This window comes from Balaenoptera borealis, assembly GCF_965194805.1.
Source record: "Balaenoptera borealis genome assembly, chromosome: 7".
NCBI classification, from domain to species: domain Eukaryota; kingdom Metazoa; phylum Chordata; class Mammalia; order Artiodactyla; family Balaenopteridae; genus Balaenoptera; species Balaenoptera borealis.
Genome location: NC_138864.1, coordinates 81,138,192 through 81,165,173, shown reverse-complemented (window position 1 = coordinate 81,165,173; position 26,982 = coordinate 81,138,192). Strand labels below are relative to the sequence as shown.

At 35.9% G+C, this 26,982-nt stretch overlaps 1 protein-coding gene across 4 annotated transcripts in view; it reads left to right on the top strand.

The window, feature by feature from the left end:
• Positions 1 to 26,982, top strand: part of HIBADH (3-hydroxyisobutyrate dehydrogenase) — a 105,775-nt gene that overhangs the window by 10,063 nt on the left and 68,730 nt on the right. For 3 of the 4 annotated variants that reach the window (XM_082398016.1, XM_082398017.1, XM_082398019.1), the window contains exons 2-4: positions 372 to 532; positions 11,352 to 11,461; positions 13,938 to 14,059. In XM_082398016.1, the coding sequence (XP_082254142.1) occupies positions 372 to 532; positions 11,352 to 11,461; positions 13,938 to 14,059 (393 nt within the window). The remainder of the gene's footprint in view (positions 1 to 371; positions 533 to 11,351; positions 11,462 to 13,937; positions 14,060 to 26,982) is intronic. The other variant, XM_082398018.1, reaches the window with a different exon arrangement.

Here is a 26,982-nt window from a genome sequence, read left to right as displayed (position 1 = left end):
ATTATTAAAGAAGGTAATATAGATAAGAGAATCTAGGATACTTCACTTAACAGGTAAAGTATATAATAGGTATTTAATAAATGATAACATTAAGTTTATTGTTAAAAATAGTAAAGGGATGTTATAGAGATAGAAAGCAGAAGAGAGAATGCTTAAAATTTTATGATTGCTTCCTGGAGAACTATATACTCAGAAGTTAGTCTGCCTATACATTGTTGATATCTTTAAATGATCATTAGTTTAAAACTAATCTTTAAAAAGTTTTTTTTTAAATAGAAAATATCAAAATAACAATGACTTCTTAATATTGAGTGAATATTTACAATAAAACATGTTATCTGCTCCTGTTAAAAATAATGTATTGAAATCAGTGTGTTCTAGGTCAATGGCTTCTAAGACTCCAGTTGGATTCATTGGAGTAGGCAACATGGGGAATCCAATGGCAAAAAATCTCATGAAACATGGCTATCCACTCATTATTTATGATGTGTTCCCTGATGCATGCAAAGAGTTTCTAGATGCAGGTGAACAGGTAAGACCTTTTCTTAAGATTTTTTTAGATTTTGATGTTTAAAAATGTTTTTTAGATTTTGATGTTCCACATTCAAATGAGTGACATCTTCTTAGAAGTATACACAATGGATTTGTAAAGTTAACTTGTTAATTTTATTTCTCTATATGTAATATTATATATGTATATATTATATGAAATGTAAAATATGTATACACACACACACACACACACGAGACCATGTACTAGTAACTGAATTTAGAGTTTTTTTTCAAGATATGAAGGAAATTCTTCTTGTACAAGTTGTAGAGTGGTAACTGAGGGCTGAATGTAATCCCAGAACTGGGTGAATACTAAAAAATTCCTGAGAAATATAGAAAAAGGTTAGAGAACAAATGAATAGTCAACTTCTAGATAATAGACTTGAAATAAATACTGAGAAAATGCAATGCGTACATAAAGAACAGGTTTAAGCAACTTAGAGGCTACTTGCAGACCTGGATATCCTCCATCTCCTTCTGCATCATGGTTTGTGTGCCATCTGGGCGTGGCAGCAGTGTTGTTTGAGGATGTGTGAGTATAATCTTGGAACTTTTCAGGGTAGGGTTGTGACTGCTTATGCCCATATAGTCTCTGAATATTGACACTGTACCACCAGTGCAGCAGGTTTACCGATGACCGTAAGTAGCTTAGGGACTTCGACTTGTTGGAGAGGTTTGATCAGTTCTTTGTTCTGGGAAAGGTGGCTTTACCATCTTCAAGGATGGTAAGGAGTTCCAAGTTGATATTCAGTCTGGCTTGAATTGTTTTTTTTGAGGAGAAAGATATTACTTTTTGGGATAACACATCTATTTGATGTTGGCACTTTACAATGGTTTATATATTTATTTGTAAGAGTAACAATGGTACTTGGTCTCTAAACAGAGGAAATATCTTCAATTAAATACAGAATTCAATCAAAGTAATAACAGCATATTCTTCTGGCATTTTGGAGAAGAATGTTCCCGAAGTTTTCATGTGTGTGTGTGTTTATGAAAGATCACATGAATTTCTCTTCCTCTTTCTATCCCTTCTAGTAATACAGAGGTGGAAATTGAATGGAAACTGATTTACCCTGGACTGGCAAAGCAGAAGCTTAGGGCCTTTCAAATTGTGACCAAAGCCATTACTCTTCCCTCTATTCCTGTAGCACTTAACAACTTGCCTATGGAGAACTGAAATGGTCATCACCCCTTTGTGAATCTCTTTTCTGCTGCTTGCCAGATTTCTGGAGCTTTCTGATGCTCTGCCTGAATTGCCTCATACTCTGAAGTTATCCTTTTACCTCCATTTCCCAACAAAATTCTTATTTTTTTAGTGTTGCTAATTTTAGGTAGGTGTGAAGGAAGGCTACCTTAAGAATAAGACTTATACATGAGTGAAGGAGACATTTACATTTTAAAAGAGACAGAAAAGAAACTAATATTTAATGAGTACCTACTACGTGTCAGGTCTTTTACTAAATATTTTGTACATATTATCTAATTTTATCTTTGTAACAGAAGTATTTTCAGGGAACTGATGCTTGGAGAAGTTAAATAACATCCCCAAGGTTACACAGTGAGTGAATGGCAAGAGCCAGGATCTGAACAAAGGTCTGTCTTTGACTTTGGAACTTTAGCTCTTTTTTTTTTTTTTTTTTTTTTTTTTTTTTTTTTTTTAATTTTATTTTTTATCTTTGGCTGCGTGGGTCCTCGTTGCAGTGCACGGGCTTCTCATTGCAGTGGCCTCTCTTGTTGCGGAGCACGGGCTCTAGGCACACGGGCCTCAGCAGTTGCAGCACGTGGGCTCAGCAGCTGTGGCTCATGGGCTCTAGAGCGCGGGCTCAGCAGTTGTGGTTTGTGGGCTCTAGAGCGCGGGCTCAGCAGCCGTAGCGCACGGGCCCAGCTGCTCCACGGCATGTGGGATCCTCCCGGACCAGGGCCTGAACCCGCGTCCCCCGCATTGGCAAGCGGACCCCCAACCACTGCGCCACCAGGGAAGCCCTAGCTCTTTTAATTACATGATGTGTAGTCACTAATTAATGAAATTTATGTATGAGACATTTTTAAGTGTATGTGTGGCATCTTCCTTGATGATTCTGAAATGTAGCTACCTGTTACCTATTTATAAACTAGACTACTAGAAAATAAAGTGCCTAGATTTCTCTTGGATCAGTTAATGTCAGGCCAGTAATGATTATATACCACACCCTTATTTAATATGTTGTTCTGCACCAATGAAATTTGTTGGAATTAAATAATAGTTATCTATTATGATGGATTGTATAGTGAGTGGGTATACAGTGGGTTGAATAGTGGCCCCCCAAAAGATGTCCTACAAAATTCTTAGAAGAAAACATAGGGGTAAATCTTCATGACCTTGAATTTGGCAAAGGATTCTTAAATATGACACCCAAGATCATGAGCAACAAAATTAAAAATAAGACTTCATCAAAATTGAAAACTTTTGTGCTCCAAAGAACACCAGCAAGAAAGTGAAAAGGTAACCCACAGAACGGGATAAAATATTTGCAAATCATATATCTGATAAGGACTTGTATCTAGCATGTATAAAGAAGTCATACAATTCAAACAGAAAGACAAGTGACTCAATTAAATGGACAAAGGATCTGAATAGACATTTCTCCAAAGAAGGTACAAATGACCTATAAACACATGAAAAGATGCCAATATCATTAGTTATCAGATAAATGCAATCAAAACCACAATGAGATTTCCACACCCACTGGGTTGGGTAGAATTACAAAGTCAGATAATAAGAAGTATGGAGAAATTGAACTATCACACACTGCTGATGAGATTGTAATTCTACTCCTAGGTATGTATGAAAGAGAAATGAAAACACATACCCACACAGAAACTTGTATATAAATGGCAGCATTATTCATTATAGCCAAAAGATAGAAACAACCTAAATGTCCCATCATTGGTAAGCAAAATGTGGTATATCCATACAGTGGTATATTATTCAGCCATAAAAAGGAATGAAGCACTCACACATGAAAGCCCAGAACAGAGAAATCTGTAGAGACAGAAAGTAGATTAGTGGCTGTTTAGTGCTGGCTGGGAGAGGAGGGGAAAGAGGGAGGCAGGCATAGGGGAGAGATAGCTAATGGATATGGGATTTTTTTCTTGAAGTGATGAAAAGTTCTACAATTGTGATGGTTGCACATATCTGTGAATACACTAAAAACCATCAAATTATATACTTTAGGTGGGCAAATTATATGTTATGTGAATTATATCTCAATAAAGCTATTTAAAAAAAAGATAAATGTGCAAGTTCTTACCCTTGTGAAAGTGACCTTATTTGGAAACAGGGTCTTGGCAGATGTAATTAGGTTTAAGATCTTGAGATGAGGTCATCCTGGATTTCAGGTGGGCCCTAAAGGCAATGATGAGTGTCCTTACAGAGAGCCACAAGGGGAAGGCCGTGGGAAGTCGTAGGCAGACTTCAGAGTTATACTGTGGCAAGCCAAGGAACACCGGGGCAACCAGAAGCTAGTAGAGGCAAAGGAGGATCTTCCTTTGGAGGCAGCGTGGTGCTGCCTACACCTTGCTTTCATACTTGTGGCCCCCAGAGCTGTGAGAATACATTTCTGTGTTTTAAGCCACCATGCTTGGGGTAACATTGCGGCAGCCACTGGAAACCAGTACAGCAAGAATCTACAAAATGGGTTTAGAACCTGCCCTTTCCACTTAGTATCTGCAATCTCAGGCAAGTTATTTAGTGTCTCTATATCTGTTTCCTCATGTGTGAAATAAGGATAATAATAATAACCTTTCTCAGGGAGTTGTTACGAGGATTAAATGAATTCATATGTGTAAAGAACTTAAAATCGTGTTTGGCACAGTAAGGAGTGTGTGTGTTAGCTCTAAGTAAGTTCCCATAAGTCTTGGTTTCACCTTTGCTCTACAGAGCTGTTACTCCTTTTCTAATGCTTTCTATTCACATGACAGTGTCAGAGTCTCTCACTTCTTAGTGAAGAAAAGTTACTTTTTATTGTTTTGATCACTGTGGGTTAAGGCTACCTTAGAATCTCTTAGCAAAACAAGGGATAGGACATTCATTAATTTACTAATTTGACTGATGTTTATTGAGTACTTTCTATGTGCTAGGTACTGGGAATATAGCCCAGAACAAAACAGTTACAGTCTTTGTCTTTGGGGACCAACAGGAGGTGTTAGATTATCAAATCACACAAATATGTGATTCCACATTGTGATGTGGAAAGAAAAAGTAGAGTCTCCTCAGTTTTCAGTAAAATCTGCATTACGTTGGCTGAGAGGGCAGTTAGGGTTGTTCTCTGAAGACTAGACGTTTAGGTAGATAGCACAAGAATAAGCAGGGTTTATCCAGGTGAAGAGTGGGGACAAAGGAGCAATTTTCCTTAAAAGTGGAAGCCTCTCTCTCCCGGTTTCTAGAGATTTCTACTTTAGGTCGACCGGTACAGGTTGAGTACCTCCCATGTGTCTAGCAGTCCACCTAGTGCTGTGGAGAATAAAGCAGGTTGAGTTGGATGTGGCAATGTAGTAGATGTGTCTCAGGGGGCGAGACTAAATAGAAGGGAGTTTTTATTAAAATTGTATTTTGACAGTAATAAAGTGCTGAAGCAGGTTTTGAGGGGAAAAATAATAAGTAACTCTTAAGAGTCATTTCATTTCTGATAGAGAGCTACATAAATATTGTGCTTAATCTTCACTCAACTACAAACAGAAATGTTGTAGCCTGAAATGAAAGTCATGGAGACGAGATCTCTTGGATTCCTGGATAGAAATCAGAGGGTTCTAGGACACAGACTCAGTTATTAGATTTTCCTTCTTTTCTTCTTCCTTGAGATACGTAAGTGGGTGTGGGGAAGGAAAGAGGATGGGTTCTGGGTGGCTGCCCGTCCCAGATTAGTGAAGCGTGAGACTCTCTTAGCTTCTGCCCGCAGCTCCCAGCCCTGCCCGACTCCCAGCACACGGTGGGAAAGTTGTGTGGGTGGTTCACACTGGGACGGCAAAGCCTGGAAGGCAGAATCCTCTTTTCCCACGTCCCATCTCCCTCACAGCTCTGCTTCCTCTCAGAGTCTTGACTCTAAGAGGTCCTCTGAGTATTGATTATAACAGCAGTGGAGGGCAGGAGAATGTGAAATTGAGATAAATGACAGGAGAAGGGTAAAGGGTAAAAAAGCTTTGGGCCTGAGGGGAAATATTCTGTCATAATAAAATGAAAACATTTGTTGATAAATGATTTATGCTGGCAGCTTAAAAACCGTTTTGAACAGCGGCAGTGTCATTTGAACAAGTGTAATTTCCTAAGACCCCTACTTTAAAAGGTAATGTTAATTTGGACGTGTGACTTCTGATGTGTTAAAATGTCAGTAGTACTAATTCATAGCTATATTTAGTTTTAAAATGTTTGATAAAGGAAAGAGTGAGTTTCATTTTACTACTAAAAGACAGAGAAGACTTAGGATGAGATGGAAAAATATAGGTGAAGACTTTGAAACTTCTTGCCATTGTGCACAATAGTGCAGTGAATGGATTAAGCGTTCAAAAATTCAGAGTATTTTTGAGTTGACGCTTACATTTTAAGGACAGGTGTCCCTTCCTTTCCCTAATGTTACTATCTTAAGTGAAGTCGATGAGATGGCAGCCAAAGAAAGCAGAATTTTTTCCCCTCAAAGTTTGCAGAAAACATGGCTAGTTGATTTCAAATGTCAACTGTGCTTTTAGTGGGAAATTTGCAGGGAGAGAGAGTACCAAACTAGACATATCTGGATCAAAAAGCAATCAGCTAGTTCTAAAGATCTTTGGACATCTCCTTGAAGAAGTGCTTTTTCGTTTTTTTAAAAGCAAAAACTGGGGATTTATTGTTTCATGTAACTGAAGAGTTGGGGAGTGGCCTGAACCCAGGCACAGCCGAATTTTGGGCACAGGTGTAATTAGATCCGTTTCTGTCTGCTTTTTGGCTCTGCTTTCCACCGGCCGGCTCTTCCCTCCCCTCAAGGTGCAAGGTCCACCTGCAGTTCCAGGTGAAGTGCTTTAGGATGTTACCACCCTGGAGGTTTTCCTTCCAGCTGTACCTAGTAGTAAAAAATACTACATGGGTTATGAAGGAAATAAAAACTTGGACATGTTAAAATGCTTCACGTGCCTGACTGTATTTAATGAACTTATTTATACCTTTACACGTTAACCAATTCTATTAGGGCATTTATAATTGGTTTAATATGTTACTTGTGGTCATTCCCATAAAAAATTTACGATTTCCTCTCTCCGTATCCCTTTATTATTTATTATTTATTTCTGTTGGAAACTCGGGTTTAACATACAATGCATCATTTCAACTTCTAGCATCTATTCTAAGAATGTAACCCATGATCATTATCAGGACTTTGGGTATTAGAAATCATGAATCAATAAATTTTGAATGTAGTGGTTTAAAAGCATAAACCCAGGAGGAACCTGGCTGCCTGGGCTCAGATCTCAGCTCTGTCATGTGCTGGCCGTGTGACGTTTAGACAGATTATTTAACTTCTTTCTACTTAAATTTTCTCATCTTATAAAATGGCAGTAGTAATAGTACCTTCCTCTTAGTCCTAGAGAACCTGGCACATAGAAAGTGCTGTTACTACTACCACTACTGTTACTACTGTTATGGTTGTTCCTTTAGTATCTATACCATATTTCTCCCAAATCTTCATTCCCCAACACCACACATATAAACGCACCACTGTGTTGGCTGAGTCACTGAGTCCAGAGTTGTTTGGAATAGAATTGTAGACATATTTTTAAATGAAAGAATGATGATAAAAGTTAAAACCAAATTAGGAGATAAAGTGATTTGACTGCATCCCTGCTTAAGAATATATTCTCCAGAGTCCCTTGTGTCCTCCTTTTGTTTTACAGAAGATACCAATTTCTCTTTTTAAGCGGTAGCATCAAGGGCATGTGACTTGTGCTTCGTTTTCATTTTCATTGTCTGGGAATTTCCTTGGAGATGCCTCTGATTGGTGCCAAAAGTCTTGACTTATGCACCATTTCTGTGTGAGTTTTCTGGTTGAACTAGGCTTAATTGGATTCTCTTGTTTTCTCTCTAAAAAGGGAACCTCTTGTTGTTCCTGGGTTATAAGGCTGAAGATGTTTGGTTAAGTAATTCTATTGAGATCTAATCTGGCATCCACTCAGGTTTTGTTAGATGAGAACTTTAAAAGTCTCTTGCTGAGTGGGCTTCATCATTGTTGACCAAATGTTTCAAGATGTAGGCAAAAACCGTTTTGGTCAGTTTTTTAAGGGTAGTGCAATTTTGAAGCAACAGTATGCTTTTCTACTTGGAAAGATTAAAATACACTGAGTGGCAGATTTAACCAAGGTCATGTTCATCTTGTTTCTTTGCAAGTTTCTCTTACCCATTTGGTTTGTGTGGAAGCAATGCTGAGCTTCACTTATGTGACTGTTTTGTCTCGCAGAGACAGCGAGATTTTTCTCTTTATGTAAAACAACTAGGTTAACTGTTGTCTCCTTCCATTGGATACGTAAAAAGGAAGTGCAGTTACTTCAGATTACTGTGGGCCCTGATGCCCCCATCATTCCTTCCGCCACCCACCCAGCAAAGCAGATTTTGTCTTTAATCTGTCCAGTTGTCTAATCTTTATATTGTACACCTGCCATTGGTGCTTACTAGCATACAGATGAATCTAGTTTCATTGCAGAATCTAATTTCTTGCAGAAATTCTTAAAGACTGTAGATATTGTGAAGGGAACCAATCTCCTGTAATCAAAATTAAAATAATGGAAAAGTAGGGTCACCTTAATTCACAGTGGTGTAAGAATGAGGCAGTTGGAATTATCAAGAGATTTTTCTGGGATGGCCATGACAATCAGAGCAGAGCCATGGTCCAGAGTCAGCCAGGTCAGTGACCGTTCACACCTGTGGAGGTGTAGAAGAGTCCTGCTAATGCTTTACATTTGTACTGAGTCATTGCAGATGCTTCCTATACCGTCAGCCCTTTTTCACAGAGTCTGTACCTTCCTAGAATTTAAGGTTACTAAATGTGAAAAATTCCCTTGCCTAAGTTTCCTTTCTACTTTGGAGATAGAAACACTTAAAGATAATCCAAATCAGTATTCTTATTTTGTAGATTCGTAAACTGAAGCCAGAGAGGTTAAGTGATTTGCACAAAAGCACAGATGATTTAGTGTCTGAGCTAAACCTGGTCTCTGACTTCCCAAATTAGTGTTCCTTTCCCTGATCCATGCTGTCTTTGCTTATCCATTCAATTAGCAAATGTAACTGAAGGGCCTCTAATTAGGTTGGCTCCTAAAGGCTTTTGTGGTGAGTGTCAGACTGGCAATAAGGTTTGTTTTTTTCCTGCCAGCTTTTGAGTCGTGGCCAAATTTTGTTAGTCAGTTATTTCAGAGTCTTGAAGTCATCACATGGAAGGCAAGATGATTTGAATAACTGGACACACGTGTCTGTCTAATAAACATGCCTTCTGTAGTGCAAATTAGAGACTGTTATTATAATGTACCAAATGTATATAGTTGTTACATATGGAGCAGTTGTGGCCAGTACAGTGGTGACATTCCAGCTATCACTATCATTGTGTGTTTTTTTCCGGACCTGTGAGCTTTGACACTACTTTCCTATATATTTGAGGGGTTAGCAGCACTCTGGCAACTCAGGCATCGCAAGAAGCAGATGCTAGGGATGCAGGGGGCTGATTGGCCACCCCATGCACCTGGCAGTTGCATGAATTGGCACTGCCAATTCATGGGCACAAGAAGCTTGGAGGTGTGAAGTATTCCTAGATCTGTGAGCTAATTGTTGGTGCCCCTGAGGGCATGTCTCAAGGAGTTATCTAGTTGGAATTGAATTTCCTTCAGTGGAAGAGACTCTCAATTCCTAAGAGAAAGTCTGAAGTTGACTCTTAGACCTCAGGGCTGCCTTACTACAGTCCCTGAAAGATCAAGAGAGATGGAGCTGAGATAGAAGGAAAGGCAACTGAAAGGTATGCCACCATTTTGCATGCCTTTATTACTTCATTTAAATAGGATGAACAGATGGGGCTCTCTATGTAACCCATATTCTTGACACAGTCCAAGAGTAGAGAATTATGACTCCTATAGCCTTTCCTTTTCTTCTCATCTTACTGAGCTGTTTTTTTTCTTGAGGAAACTTGAATTGTTTGCCAGGAAATAGTTGCCTCTTTTCAAATCTCAGTATTTGTTTGAGTGTAGGAAAGGTTTTCACCTAACTTAAGTATTGCTTTGTAATTTGATGGAAAAAAAATTTTTTCCAGGATTATTTGTGGCTGATCCCCATTATATATCAAAATATACATGTTGTTGAATGTGACACATTGTAGGCTCTAAAATGCTGTATTGCCTTTAGATGAGAGAGACTGTCTTTTTTTTTTTTTTTTTTTGGCTTTAGAGTCTGAGGTGTTTAATATTATCACTAAGTATACAAAGTGCCAGGATACTTGATTATCTGAAATTTTAGAATACAACTTAAGAAATTATGTTAAAACTGCCTTTATGTAGAATTTGATTTAGAAGCTGGTAGTCTCTTATGGAAGAATGAAATGTAATTGCTTCTAGCTCATAATATTTAGATTGCACACTGTGTTTGGTTTCTCATTCTTTCATCAGCTGTACATCAAAGACAGAAAGAAAATGTTTCGTATACTTCCACCACATGAAAAGCAGAGCCATTCCCATTCCTAAGATGCTTATGTGCCAGTTCACATTTCCTAGTAGAAAAGATGTCAGTTTCTAATACATATGTAAATATTCCTATGGAGAAATTTTTGATTATCCTCCTGATAGTTCTTTGTCTTTTCTTTAAAGAGAGAAAAGGCTTTGGAAAGGAGCTTTCGTGATAATTGGGGTGATAGATTCTTTTTGTTAAAGGAGAGTTTCAGTCAAGAAGTGATCTCCTGGTCTCTTCTGGCCTCTTTGGTTGCTGACCAGCTGGCCAGGTGTATCATGGTGTCTATATTCGAGAGAGCAGGAGGTGGGGGAAATGTGAGTGAGGGTATGTACACCCATACTTGTAAACATATGTACAGAGGATGGGCAGAGCAGCTTTCCCGTACAGTATGTTCATGGTCATCATTAAAGCAGAAGTCAGGGTTGCAGAGAGGGCGTACCTTGATGCCTGTTCGTATGTCGTTGTTGTATATATGGTTTCCACAGGAGTCCTGACAGCTCATGCTCTCAGGTTTCATGGTGGTACTCACATTCAGTGCAGTACATGCTTATGTCCTTGTCCTGACTTTTTATGAAACAGGCTTAATTTTTTTTTTTTCCTTGAAAATAGAGGCTGAAAGATAGAGGTAACGGGGGCTTGAGAATTTACTTGTGGATTTTGCTGCCCATAAAATAATTGGTGTATCCTGTAGTTCAGCTACCAAGTCTGATATACTAGAATGTTTTTCTTAAAGCATCTCCCAAAAAGTATGCTGTTTAAGAATCCAACTTAGAGGAATCCATGAGAAGTGTGTCTGTTCCCAGGACTGTTGGGTTTTGCCCTTTTCCCCCTCAACTCACTTCACACTTTTTAAAGTAAACAGTGGATGTGATTCCATAGAAACTGCATCTGTATGTGTGAAGGAATGGACTCTATTTTAGGCAGTAAGGGTTTTTTTGCTCGTTTTTTGTTTTTTGTTTTTGTCATTTGAAAACAAGGATTAGTTTTTATTCACTGTCACTATTATGGGCATGCATAAAAAGTGGATACTACTTGTACTGTAGAAGCTGCTTGCATTTAATTTAAATAATGTGCCTTTGCAATTTTTTTTTTAAAGGTAGTGTCTTCCCCAGCAGATGTAGCTGAAAAAGCTGACAGAATTATTACAATGTTGCCCACCAGCATCAATGCAATAGAAGCTTATTCTGGAGCAAATGGAATTCTAAAGTATGTATTTCTCAACTGTAGATATGTTCTTGTTATGATAGTTTATGAATTTCACATTTGTTAGAACTATTGTGAAATTACAATTATGTTTGTTAAACCTTCTTGTACTGTTTTCTTATGTCTTAAAAGTGAATGGTGTGGTTTCTCTCATTGTAAAGGGTTTATTTTTTCGCTGAAGTCAAGTATGTGACTTTTGGGAATAAATTTTTTTTGCTTTCTGTTTCTTTCCTTTAATCTTGCATTAAACTTACATTGGTAACCTGTTTAAGAGATTTTTAAAGCTTGCATTTTAAACTGTACAAATGTTACAAGCATAATTTTCTTACGGTTTATAGAAATTCAGGAAAAGATTTCTATGAAAAATAAAACGAAGCGTTGGAAAGAACACCATTATTTAAAATTTATTATAAAATAAAAAGTTATTGTATGTCCTTTGGGTTGGTACATCTATAGTAAGAACTTTGAGAAGGTGGAATTAAAGATTAGCAGTAGCTCTTTAAATAATATATAATTTAGGTCAGAGTTTCCTACCCAGTAACTAGCTTCCCTGGCTTTGAGAACCTTTTGGTTAATTGCTACCTATTGCCAAACCCTTGTGGTTACATTAGGATGACAGTGGTTGAATTTAGTTTGCTGGTCTTACTGATTCCTGTTCCTAACTTGTTTTGTTGTTGAAGTTCAGCAGAGAGCTAGAGCAAACTGGTAGGCTTTGTAGACACATGAAGGGCTAAAAGAAAGGGTTTAATTTCATGAAGCTGTAATACATGAAATTTGAGGTTTTGGGAAATTGAATTGCTTTGGAAAACTAGCAAACTTAGAAGCAACAGACACTTGAATGTTAGGCAGAAAACTGATAAGATAAATGTTTAGATTTCAGGGAAAGTTGAAAGACTCTCATTTTGGATGGAGCCCTCAGGCCCACGGTGTGTGTGTGGTCCTGAGGTGACCTAGCTGTCTCATTACCTAGTCTGTTCCAATTATGGCCCTGTTTTACCTCTGAAGGAAAAGTTACTAAAAACTTTGTGGAGACAAAATCCTACGTTTATTAATATCCTTTACTAGGAATACGGTGGCCAGCAACCAGGGCAGTTTTGTTTAGGGAGTGCTTTGAAAGATTTTGGCTTTACATTGAACTGTAATTTGCTTCTCATGGGTAGTTCTTTATTTTCTTCTGGGTCAGGATCATTTCCCCACACCCTGTGCATGTATAATTTTTGAGACCATTTCCCATTTGCTTAAAGCTTTAAGATCTTAAAAATATTAATATCACAGAAGACTGGTAAACTTAATTCTTATATTTTAGGGTATGTAAAGTGGAATTCCACATACTGAGGTGATCTATAACAGAGTGTGCCATTTCTTTTCTATGGAACATACCCAGCTGTTGCATTTGGACCAGATCAATTCATATGTCTAAAATTGTTGTTTAAAGCATTTTGCATGCTGTTTTTTTCTGTAGAAAAAAATTTCTTTTTTATAGTTTTTAGCAATGATTTTCTATTTCCCCTTCAATATTTTAATTTATTCAGTTCTAACTTTCCAATCATGGTTATGATTAAATGTCCTCTGGGTTAGTTTATCTGTAGTAAGAATTTTGGGAAGTTTGAATTCAAGGTTAGCCATAGCCCTTTAACTAAATTGTAATTTAGGTCGGTTTCCAAGCCAGTGAAGATAGGCATAGATTATAGACTGTAAGGGAACTATATAGGTATATAGTCTGCACTTACAGTGCAAACAGAACTGTTTTACTTTAAGAATGCCATTTAAATATTGATGTAAAATATGATATATGAAAAGACTGCTTCCCCCTTTTACCAATGTTTGTATATAAATTTACCGTAAAGAACAAAAAGTCTCTGTGAGATTTATAGGTCCATTCCTGTATTTTCCTTTCTGCCTGTTTGATGTTTTATTTTGTCTTTACAAAGTTGCAATTATTAAAGAATATGCCATCCTAAAGCAAATGGCTAAATTTTAACTGCTTATGTTTATTCTACCTAGTGGAAATGAAATGGATATGTGAAATTTGCAATATGGCTTGTTAAAGACAAGTAAATTACTTTTTAAAGAGACCCAGCTACTTTACAAACAAAAATTTAAATCCTACTAAATAGCCCTTTTAAAGTTAATAGGTGTTTTAAATTGCTTACATCTTAGCCTACCTATATTATTATGGTTTGTGTGTATTTCACCTGAAACCAGAATTTATACCATATAGATTATTAGATTATTTTGATTTCTTTGAAATAGTTCGAGTTTACTTTGAACTATAATTGATCTGAAAATGCATTTGAGATTTTGAACCAGTTCTAATAATGTTTTTAATATTAAACCAAAGACCTCCTTGATATCTGGTGAATTTTAGCAGATTCTGATATAGGTAGTTGCATGAAATGCTTATTCAGAGTTGTAAACTATATTTTTTAAATTATAAAACTATAGTTTTTTAAAACTATATTTCTGTTCATTTACTTAGAAAAGTGAAGAAAGGCTCACTATTAATAGATTCCAGTACTATTGATCCTATGGTTTCAAAAGAATTGGCGAAAGAAGTTGAGAAAATGGGAGCAGTTTTCATGGATGCCCCTGTTTCTGGTGGTAAGTGGTAGCTAAAATATATGCACATCTATTCTGTTTGTCATAAGTAACAGTTATGATTTTGTGGTACCCAAGATATATCCAGATATTTTTAGAGCTATTGCAGATTCTCAATTTCCTCATTAAAAATAAAAACAAAGCAAAACTGACTTATGTTATTTAGTACTCTCAAAATACAATGCTTTTTCTAAATTCAGATAATAGGATGTTACAACTTTGAAGAGCTATGAATTTTTGGTCCAAATTACTGTGGGTAGGGATAGATCAATTCCAAGAAAATTTTAACTTTTCAGAACAGATTCAAGAAATAATTAGCCTGAATAATCTTGTAACTATTAAAGAAACTGAAGAAGTGGCACAAAAGAAAAAATAATTTCATACAGGAAACATTAGGCCCAGGTGATTTTACAGGTGAGTGTTACCAGAATTTCAAGGAGCAGATGGTCTCAATTTTTGTTTTTTAATTTATTTATTTTTGGCTGCATGGGGTCTTCGTTGCTGTGCGTGGGCTTTCTCTAGTTGTGGCAAGCGGGGGCTACTCTTCGTTGCAGCGCATGGGCTTCTCATTGCAGTGGCTTCTCTTGTTGCGGAGCACTGGCTCTAGGCGCTCAGGCTTCAGTAGTTGTGGCACGCAGGGTCAGTAGTTGTGGCTCACGGGCTCTAGAGCGCAGGCTCAGTAGATGTGGCGCATGGGCTTAGTTGCTCCGCAGCATGTGGGATCTCCCCGGACCAGGGCTCGAAGTTGTGACCCCTGCATTGGCAGGCGGATTCTTAACCACTGTGCCACCAGGGAAGTCCCCATCTCAATTTTATACAAACTTTTCCAGACAATACAAAAAGAGGAAATGCTTCCCCAACTCATTCTGTAAGATGTGTATAACTCTGATAATTAAACCAGACGGAAACATTATGAGAGAGAAAAACTGTAGGTCTACATCAGTCATGAATATAGAAGTAAAAACTTTATGAAGTATATTAGCAAACTAAATCCAACTGCGTATGAAAGAGATCAAACACTACAACCAAGTTTGGTTTATCTCATGTATGTACAGATGGCTTTATATTAGAAGGTCTATAAATAAATAAAATTCACCACATTGACATACTTAGAAATCATCATCATCTCAATCAGAGGACAAGGAGACCCACTAATAAAATTCTAAAAGCTTAATAGTATATAAAATACTAATAGCGGGTATCTGGGTATTTTGGAATGGCAGGATTATGGGTATTATGACTTTCCATAATTTCCAAATTTTCCAGCATTACTGTGTAATCGAATATAATATACATGCACATACACACATATGTATTTGCATACATATACACATACATACATATGTAATTACAGCAATATAGCAATAGACAATGGAGTAGCAATTTTATTCCTATTATATTAAACTTGATTGTTGGCTTTGGGATTAAAAAATAATAAAATATAATAATTTAAATCAGTTTCTTTTTTTCATAAAGAACCTAATGGTCTTGTAAAGGTATCTTATATCCCAAACCACTTTTGAGTATAGGTGGAGGTATAAATAATTTTTAGCCCCTATAATTGTTATATTGACTTGGTTAAGTAGGATTTTGGGTGTAAAGATTTATAATGTGGTATCTTTGATCATAAAATACTAATAAGCAGTTTTAAGCTTGGTGTTGGTATTTTTTTTATAGAATGGATTTAATAAACTGAACAATTCTTTCTTCTTTGAGTGGTTCTGTGATTTAATTAAAGAATTGATACTTGGTACATAAGATCTTGCTGTTGGTTGATGTTCTTTTGCTTCAAGAGTATAGCCTGAAATTATCATTTGATAATGAAGAATACCAACTTGATTTTTAAGTGTTATTTTAACTTTTAAAAATAATATAGTCTTCTTTGGGATAAAACTTTTTTTTTTTTTTTATAAATTTATTTATTTATTTATTTATTTTTGGCTGTGTTGGGTCTTCGTTTCTGTGCGAGGGCTTTCTCCAGTTGTGGCAAGCAGGGGCCACTCTTCATCGCAGCGCGCGGGACTCTCACTGTCGCGGCCTCTCCCGTTGCGGAGCACAGGCTCCAGACGCGCAGGCTCAGTAGTTGTGGCTCACGGGCCCAGTTGCTCCGCGGCATGTGGGATCTTCCCGGCCCGGGGCACGAACCCGTGTCCCCTGCATTGGCAGGCGGATTCCTAACCACTGCGCCATCAGGGAAGCCCCTGGGATAAAACTTTGAAATTACTCCTTGTTCTTACCAAGCTGTTTTTAAACCCACTTTTGTAGTTTAAGAATGCAAAAATGTTAATTTGTAATAGTGAATACACTTGAATCTGTGCTATAGTATAGACTGGAAGCTTTGAGTAGAGATGGTTTGTGATAATTTATTGGTTGACATGATCATTATGAGATTAGCCAGTATATAATAGAAGCTTATGTTTGTCTTCTCATAGTTATTATCTTTCTATTTTTAATATGATGGATTAAAAATGTCTCCACTTCCTCAGTTAAAATAAAATAGAGGAAACTTTCTGTAAGTTAGAGTTGGCTGGTTTAAAAATCATTATATTTTAACTAAATAAAATTAAGGAAAAGGGACCTGGAAAAAGCATAGATACCCAAGTTAGATACCCAAGATGGGACCACAATTTTATAGAGGTTCTATATTTGTCAGTCTTAAACATGGATTATTTGAGGTAATTTGAATAAAACCTTAAAAAATTTCCCCCATGTTTATCCCTTTTCCCTCACCCCTTGTTTGTTCCTTATCTTAGACTTAAAAAAATGCATTTTTGTGTATTTATATAGAGCTATTACCTACAAATACAGTAGTATTCTAAAAATTAAAATAGGAACATATTATACTCCTTATTCTGTGGTTAGCATTTTAAAGAGAAGCTTGTTTTTAACCTAGATGAATTTGAAGTTATATAGATTTTTGAGATAGTGATTCATTTCTTTAGTCCAGCCCCTTCCTCTGCTTTCTGCTAACTTTTATTCTGGTGAATGCAATGAAAAGAATCTTTACTGTATCATTTTACCAGCCTATGGAGTAATATATTGAAGGTTTTCCTCAGGTTGCATTATTGCAGCTTTTTTATACATCATCCTTATTACAAATAATATAATTTTATTTAAGTTCCATGTGACTTTTTAAAAAAATCAAAAGCAAGTGATGCTTAAACTGCTATAATTATCATCCAAAACCAATGTAACTTTTATACTTGCAGAGTTAACACTTTGTAGCATAGATATTACTTTATAAAGTACTTTGGCATGCCTCAACCGATTTGGTGCTTCCTTTTGAAGCTGTCAAACTGTACATGCTTTTATCAAAGCCCTCATTACATTATATTTATAGGCATTGATTCACTTCCTCCTGTAGAGTTTAAGCTTTTTGAGTACAGGGAGTAACACTTTTTTCTTTCAATTTTTGTTAAATATTGAATTTATATACAAAATATTTATAAAATTATAAAGGTACCAAGTATAAATATACATCAGGCCCATGTGTACTCTCCTCCCAGTTTAAGAAATAGAGCCTTACTGTTACCTTGTGTGTTTCTTCTACTCTATTAATACTTAATTTGACTTTTATCTTATATTCACCTCTATGGATATTTAAAGAGAGAGAGTAACACCAGATCTGATTTATACAGCTGATTCTAGGGCTAGAGAAGGATTTTTAGTTCTAGAAATGGAAAATTTACCTTGAAGATCAACTAGAAAACTTATAGATGATTCCCGATTATATCCGAGGGGGAACCAATGGAATTTGGAATTAGATTTGATGGTTCTTTAGTAAATATTCTTTATGCAAGGAAGAAATGAAATTGGTTAGTTCCTATAATTCTCCTACCACCTTTAGTTTCATTTTCTGCTGTACTTCTGTTAATAAGTTAAAAGAAGTTTACTTGGATATTAGGGAGAGCCTGGAACTTTAAAAGTAACTCTAAAAATGAAGGTCTTCATTTTTTCTTTAATGAAATGTCTTATACTTAAATTTTTGTATTTATATAATTCTTACAAGATTATATACTGTTTTCTGATTATACATTCTAATCCTATTACGCTGACAGCACCTTGATTGCTGATTTCATATAATAAACATTTATTGAGTACTTAAATACTAGGTATGTTCTAGGTACTAGAGTTAGAGCTTTAAAGATAGTCAACATCTTTTGCCTCATGGAGCTTATGATTTGGTAGGAATAGAGAGAATAAACAAGTGAACAAGAATAATTTCAATGATAAGTACTATGAAGGAAAAAACACAGAGTAAACAGTTAAGGAGACAGAGACTAAGGGGAGGGCCCTTTTACATAGAGTGGACAGGATGCCTTCTCTGGGGAAGTGACATTTAAGCAGAGATCTGAATGTGCAGGTCAAGGGAAAGAGTGTTCTCAGTAGAGGGAGGTGCTCTGTGAGGGCTCTGAGGCATGAACAAGCTTGGTATGTTTGTGGAACATTTATCTTCCTATCCCTAGGATTTAGCAGGTAGTTTCACTCAGAGTTAGTTAAACTGAATGATCTTTACACTGACTCCCCATATGTCTAATACCGTGCCTTTGTTTAACCGTTTGTGGTTATCAAACTAAAGCTAACCAGGCTCTCTAGTAGCCCATGACACTGGCCTCATAAGTATGATGCCCTAATCTGTTTATCTGTCTTGTGTAAATCACATCTTTATGAAAGTTGTAATCCTTTAATGTGAAATGTTGTTTAGTCACACCAATTTGGACACGTGCATTTTTTTTAGTATGGAATGGGTCTGCTACCACAGTATTAGTTCCAATTTGATTAGCTCTCTTGTATAATGAATGCTAGACATAAAGCAAATTAAAAACTATTGTTTGCGACTAATGACTAAGTACTGTTCAGTCTGCTCCAAGGGCATAATTACAGCACTTAACTGTGCTTGAATAATTGAAGAATAAACTCACTGATTGCCTAGTATGTCTGTAGGTTTGCATAGAAACCTTGAGCTGAAGAGACTCTGAAGTGGCCCTTGTAGTTAGCCCAAGGCTTCCTGTGCTGGCAAGCCTCATAGATTTGCTAAAATATTGCTCTGGTTAGGGATTAATGTCAAAATTAAATAATTGAAGTTGTGTTATGTGTTTGTATAACAGTTCCCTACCAGGAAACCAGATTTAATACTCTACTTACTTGGCTGGGTTAAGTTTTAGTAATTTGTTTGAGGTATTCTTAGAATATGGAATAGTAAGCACAAAACCTATTAAGGAGTTTCTCTTAGAGAGCTAGACTTGCTTGCTAAATTCTTCAATGAAAGTCTCATATAGACTCCATTATAGTTTTTAAAATCAAGTGTGCAAGTCTTGGCCTTTACTGCTGGATACCTGAACTGGAACTGGATACCTACTGTTTTTCCACTTGACCTGTACCTAATTTATGGTAAAGGGAGCACAAAAACAACAATTATTTATATTTTGGCACCTAACACCATTATGGTTAAAGGTCTGTTGGCATTTCCATTAAAACATTTTCTTAGAGAGGTTTATAACTTGGCAATTTTACTTAGCTTTGGGCTGAAACATTGCTAGTTCTGTCCAAAAGCAGATTCTTTTATCAAATTTCATATAACTGAATTTGCCATAGTTTAGAATGTGTGGAGGGGAAAGGGCTATCACCATAGGTCTTTGATGCTCTCACAAGCTGTTTGATTACACAGTAGTATTGTGTGCAGTATTTATTCTTAGAGTTTAGTCTTACCTCAGTAACATTTTATTTTTTTTAATGTTTTGAAATAAGTTGATTTAACATGATTAAGATAATTCATTTTCATGGGTTCTTCCCTTTAAAGAATTGTACTACTATGATGCTTTTTAGTTCTTTTAAAATGATCAATTCTATTATTTATTATAAAATTTAAAAGTACTTTGTGGCATTGACTTCTGTCTCAGAGACTTGGATTATTCTATCTTGAAAAATATTAAAGTGAGCTTCTGCTTGGTCTGATTTGTGGTATTTAAAGCGTTAGTAGCTCAAGTAATTAAAATTTTCTTTAACTTAATTTAATGGACAAATCCATTTCCTCAGAAATGACATAAGATTTCATCAGTACCAGTACACCCAGAAATGGGTTAGTTATGATATCCACTTACATTTAACCATAATTTTACTTATCACCCTGATCCATTAAGTATCCTTTCTGTCTCTGGAGAATACATTTTCACCTGGGATTTTCTCCAGTTTGCACAAAGTGGTTCAGAAAAGTTTGGTAAATAAATTCCAAGGATTTCTTTGAAATTAGTCCCAAAGAAGAGGTGCTCATAAAAACCTCTTTTTACATTCTTTGGCGTGCCTGAGACTCCCTTACAACAGTTGTCAGGGACAAGAGTCCCTATGTAAGGTGTTAATGAGTTCTTAGCATGTTTAGAGAAGACTGCTGACTCACTGCCCAAGATACCATGGTTGAGGCAGCTTTAATAATTTGTCTCCTCAGAAAATAGTAGAAGAGTGGGTTAGAGAAGGCAAAGTGATCACTTCACTCAGTGTTTGTATTATTGCTATCAATTATTGTTAGTAATAATTATTATTGCTAACAAGAACCTAGTTTATTTCTAAGAATTTACTCTCTTGCAGTTTGCGATTCCCTCATCTCCAAATCTGCAGGCCAGATTTTAACTGCATTGCAATTTCCAGTCAAGTAACCATTAGCAGAGTTGCTCTTGCCAGGCTCTGTCCTGTGGTGGAGGGTTCTCCTCACGTGGGTCTGTTGGAAAGTGCGTGGATAAGGCAGGGGTCCTGCCTCAAGTAATCCCAGGGTATTTTTAATGTCCTTTAATTGCCATTCAGGATGTAAGTCAGACCAGACACAACTGGGTCTGGTCACATAGTTCAGGACTGCCTAGCAGTATTTATATAAAGGTGAAGTAGATTAATTGTGTATAATTTATTTTTCATTAACATCTATTGATTCCTAAGCAGTGTGAAATTAGTTCCAGTATCCCTTGTCTTTATTGTGTTTTGTTTGTGATCCCTGGATAGCTATTGGGGGTGAAGTGGGAGGATGCAGTGGAATTAAGCATTTGACAAGGGCCTTGTCATCACAATCAAACCATTATCAGACTTACTTGCAGAGTTTTAGATGTCTGATTTTCTTAAAGAAAGTTTGATAATGTTAGCAGTTGAAAAGTATGTTGAGGTTAGGTCCTTCTCTGTGTATATTTGCCATACAATTCTATTTTACTTGGGGTGTTTTAGTTGTGAAAAACTTAAATATACGTGCACATTTCATAGCAGCTATCCTCCCCACATGGCCAATGAAGGTATGATAACCGACTCACCATCTCCCTTCTGCCTTAAGTAATTTAACTTGACCTGAAGGTAGAGGGTTTTTGTTATTGTTTTGTATTTAGCTCAGGTTACCTCCAGCGATGGAGAAATGTGGACTCTTTTAGAAGAGTATTAAGAATTTTAAGATTTGTATCTGACATCTTTTTTTATTGAGTTATTGACTATTAGTTGTGGTCATCAGAATGTTTATCCACTACAGTCTCTAAGATAGCATTGTTCTTAAGGAGTTTTTATAAAGTGAAATATACTATGAGGCCAGGCATACAAGTGATTTTATCATTAATTATATTTCATTTCCACTAAGTCTTATGTGTGAGGGTAATACTTGTTCTCAAGTAGCCAACATTGTTAATGTACTATGTACATATATTAAAGAGTAGAAAAATAGTCTTGGCAGACACTGAAATAGTTAATTTGCTTTTCCAGCCAAGATAGGTTTATAAAACTTTCTGAAAATTAAGAAGAGGGAAAGAATTTTTCTTTGCATTAATGCCACATTAACCCTTTACCTTAGGCTATAAAAATTTTCTTGCAGCATTTTTTCTTTAGATAAGCAGCTAGCGGAAGGATAGTTGATTTATTGTAATTGTCAAATATCTGCAAACACTCAGATAGCCGAAAGAATTATTTTGACATAAAATCCTGAGTAGAGATGAGATTTTTCTCTAAAAGTAAATGATAATTTTGAGAAAGGAATAGGAGCAACAGTATAGTTCTGACTTTGAGATCTATAATCTTTAGTAGCAAACTTTTAAAAACAGCATTTAGAAATATTTGATGGTATCTCATGGGCTTTAATTGGGCTGTACTTTTATATTCTTATTAGTACTCGTATAAAATCAACAGCTTTTCATGATCGAGCATTTACATCTTAAATCTTACACACTGCTCTGTTAGGAAATACACCCAACAACACCGGGTATTTTGAAGTTAATAGGAATAGTCTATATTTTATGCAGAAAAGTTGCTTTATATAATACTCAAGGGCTAGTGGACAAGGGTGAGAGTGGCGGTAGAGGGAGGCAGGGTGGGCGCCTGTCGGGGAGTGAGAGAGCCATTACACTGTCCTCCATTTTAGCTGGTAGTTTGGATTAAAACTGCAGAATTAAATTTTTTGGAATTGTTACTACCCCAAGTGGGAATATAAACTATATTGAACAAAATTTATTTAGCCTGTTAAAAAGTCAACCTAAAACTCTAGTTAATTAGTTTACATTATGACATCACTTCTAGTTGAGACTCAAACTTCTTCTGAGTAAGAGGAGCTCTATCAGGTGAGCTGACTGCTACCCATATGGGGCTTTAAGATAATGATGAGTTTAAATTTCCTCTTAGAGCTAAGTGAGAATAAAACTGGAGGCAGTAAATACTCTGGGCCAAAGCCATTAAATGAAAAAGCTGGGAATTCTCCAGCTCTTGACTTAAATTGTTTGTTTATCAGCTGGCGCCTAGTCTGGAGTCAAGAGCTGGAGATTTCTATCTGTGACAGAACTTTGAAACTCTTGCAGGACACTTTCATTTCAACTTAAGGTAACTTGAGTTTATAGCTTTGGCTTTAAAGATTACTAATGATTTACTCATTTCCTTACCATTTAACCAGAGTGGACTTTTTCCCAGGAAGGGATCTGTGTTTATTTAGGGTCTTTGTCTGCCGGGGGATTAAAAGGCAGCCCACCAGCATTGTGAACTTGATGGTAATAAAAGGTCACCAAAACACACCATAAAAACGTTCTTACCATGGAATTAATTATACAGTGTAATTTTACAAAGCAGTTCGGTTACTCCATCCCTATATCCCCAATTCTTAAGCATTTCATCTTTTAAAAATTAAAGCTTTCGTACAATTTAGGTCTTTGAAAAAAATGTTTTGCTTCCTTTATGATATTTAAACACTAAGGAAATTGTCGCATGCAGTTAATTGCTTAAAATTTTTAAAGTTTTAAAATAAAAATTAGCTGTTATTGTTAAACTACCGGATGAATAACTTGTTGAGGAGGAAGGCAGAGTAGTCAAAAGGGGTGGTTCGTGTTTCATAGAACAGCTCAGTTTCTACAAACCGACGCCTTGTTAAAATTTGTTTTTTCTGTGCCACCAGGTGGCATTGCATCCAAACCTGCTTGTGATAAAGGGAGGATTTTAAAATACATTCTTTTTTTGTTCAGGAGAGGTCATAATACTTTTTCTAGATTTTTGCTTTTGAAGTTAGCTTAAAAATACATCTAATATCAAGGTTGATTAAATGTCTCTCTCCAAAGAGCTGGAAAAGATTTCTGAACTCTGCAAGTGTTTGCTTTTAGGTGGTTAATACTGAAATGAAAGTAAATTAAAATATTGAAACATTTGCAGAGGATTGCCTTTTTTTTTTTTTTTTTTAAATAAAATGAACATTTAACAGTTGGTTATTTTTTTGGTTTTGTGTTACTTGTCTAAACACTCGAGAGAGGATCCTGCCTATAAAGCCCTCACAAATGTTGCAGAAACTCCCCAGTGCAGCAAATCACTGCCCTACTCCCCTCGACACCCGCCCCAGTCCTTATAAAAAAAAGTGTCAGCAGGTTTCACTGTATGGGAATTTTTAAAAAGAGGGAAAGAGCTCTGAAAGGTGCAAGTTGGTCCTTTTCACAAGCCTAACTATGAGATTCATTAGGCAATTCATGTTCATGTCTTAAAAGCTGTTTTTGGGAAAGTAAATTCTTGCAGTTTCCTGTACTGGTTTTGAGGAAGTCTTTATAGTCTTTTGAATCAGCTCATTTTAAGAAAGTGATAATGTAAAAGCAGGAAAAAAAGGCTCATTATAAATTTTAATAAAAAAGATTTTTTTCATTAAAATACATATTAATGTTCTATTTTATGAACTCATATATAAGTTAATAAACTCTGTACAGAAAAAATTGTTTAATACAAGTATTCAGGTGCTGCAGTATTTGTCAGAATAAATAAGGTTCAGTGTACATTCTATTGATTTTTATCCTTTTAAAAAATGTGTTCACTGTACAGAGAGATGTTTAATGCTTAGCTTTGATTAGCTTTGATTATTTATCAAAAAGCTTTATGAAATGTTGCTCATTTTATACTCTCACCTCTTCCTCTGAGGCTTCTTTGTGTGTACAACCTGATTAAGAAATGTATATGTTTTCAAAGTAACTGTTTGACCTCCCACCTTGTTGTTCCCGCTTTTGTACACACAGACGCAGGACCCTCCCCTTCCCTATATTTTTAATAACTCGATTGTAATGTGTGTTGTACTAAAACTAAATACATTCGAACCTTTGGTATTACAAAGAAAACTTCATTTTAAAAATTAGGAAAATTTCACATTTGAAAGTAGTCTAGACAAAGGTGCTCGTGACATTTGACACTGAATATTTTACTTTTAAACTTGATACAACAGTCTGCTTCTTAGCTTTGTTGTATGCTGATATTTCTACTTATTTAACATCAAAAAGCTGTAGTGGTTTTTCTTTAAAGATTGTGCCTGTGTTCTGGAATTGCCTCCTGCTGTCCATGAATTGCTTCTTGGCTTTTTTTGTTAGAATTTCTCACCAGGGTTTTTGTGAGCTATGTAGCCAACATTAAGGGGAAAAAAAAAGAATTTGATAGAGTAGGCTGGATTAGTAAAAATTATACTTACCATTTATAATTATAATTGAGTCAGCTTTTATGTAATAAGAATAAGCACATGCAAATCTCATGTAATAATATACATATATATTTGTAATTGCCTACAGTGACTATTTTTCTACTTATTTCTAAAATATTAAATGACTTTTTTTGCTGAAATTCTAGAAATCTGCTTTTTTATTAAAAATAATAGAAAAAAAATCCTCGCTAGTTAGGGTGTGTGTAATTTAGTAATGAAGCATTAAGATTTTGGCTTCTCTCATTTCAGTTGGAAATAGTATTGGTGTAAGTGAGTGTTGCCATGGGAACCTCCACATAGATATAAAAGGCAAGACTGTCTAAGTAGAGGAGGAGGGGCAATGTACTCAAATACCACTGGCCTAAATGATCTATTTTCTGTATGTGCTGGGGGTTTAGGGGGAGCTAGGATGAGAAGGGAAGAGAAAGTAGTGCAGAAAGTAAATATTAAGAGTTAAAGCCATGTACTCATACTTTTGGAGTCTCATAGGTGGAAGTATTTTAAAATTTAAATGGATGAAATGTGATTCTTAATTATTTGTATCATTTGCATATGTTGGGGAGTCTTTGCATACCTTATTTTTAAACTGTGTTGATGGAACATGTTTAACTTACTTGATTTTAGACAAAATATTTAATTCAGTGGAATTTTTTGGTTGGAAAGTTAGGATTTCAGTCTCTGAGATGGCTTTAATTATAAATTTTATTAAAGAGTTTAACATAATTTTTTTCCAGATATCTGAAAAAAAATTTTTTTAAAACCGTAACTTTGCTGACAAGGAGACAGTTAATGTGGCTTTCAAAGAAAAGCTGGCTTTTAGACTTCATAGTATTTCTAATATTAGATTTTTAAAATCAAAGAAGTTTGTACTTTTCTATAAATATTGGTCAAGGAAACAATGACTTACTGTATTTGCATGTATAATATTGTATGGTTTTCTAAAATAAAGAATGAAAATAGCAAAAGCAAGCATCAGATCCTTTTATATCCTTTAGGAGCACATGTGTAGCTGCTGAAAAAGAGGCTGCTGATATTTATGTTATAAAAACCAATGAAATTGTGCCAAACATGAGTTAGTGTGGAAAATGCAACATCATTATCGCATTTTTATACACTACGGATTCTGGATGTCAGATACATGTGTAAAAAAAAGAAAAGACATTAACCTGACAAAAACTGTTTAAGCTTACCTTTTTAGTCTATCCAGAGAGAAAGTAAAGCTGCCAAGGTAGTAAAACATCCGGAAGTTTTTAAATTAAAAAGAGTAATTTAAATTTAAAAAAAAGAAGGGGGGAACGGGAGGAGGAAGAGGGGGAAAAGACCGCACACTGCTCCCCAGGCCTGGCTGAATCTGATGTAAATTAACCAGCAGTGGAAGTGTATTGTTTCCAACTCCTCACAAACAATGCTGGCATCTCCTGGGGCGGGTGGGTGTTGAGAAATGAACTGGAATGCAAAGAGTTTAGTCATCAGTGGATTCTGTGGCTTAAAAAACAACGGGATTGAGAGTAAAGAAGGAGGAAGTATGTTTCATATAAAATTAATCAACTGAAACCTTCAAGTGGTGTGAAATAATTCATAACTGTGAGAGAATGCTTAGTCGTCAGTAATCTTCAGTGTCCTTTTTTTTTAAAGAGACTGCATGAGGCCCTTACAGTATAAAATGTTCAGCAACCAAGATATACCATGCTCACTTTTAGGTGTACTTTTGACATAGAATGTCAGCTTAGTTGTAGACTTGATTTCTTAACAAAAAGACAAAGAAAAATTTTATTTCTTGAAAAAATAGACAAGAGGGATAAAAAGTCAAGTTTATAAATAAATGAGAATGAAAGTAAGGGCAGCAACATCTGTGTTGTTTTTCTGTTTCAGTTTTTGTCTGCTGCTTCCCCTCCTCCCCTTCCTTAGAAAAAACCTGACAATCTTAATGGAGTGGAAGGCATAAAAGTGCCCATAGCCTTATCCATAAGTGGATTCAAAATATCTTTAA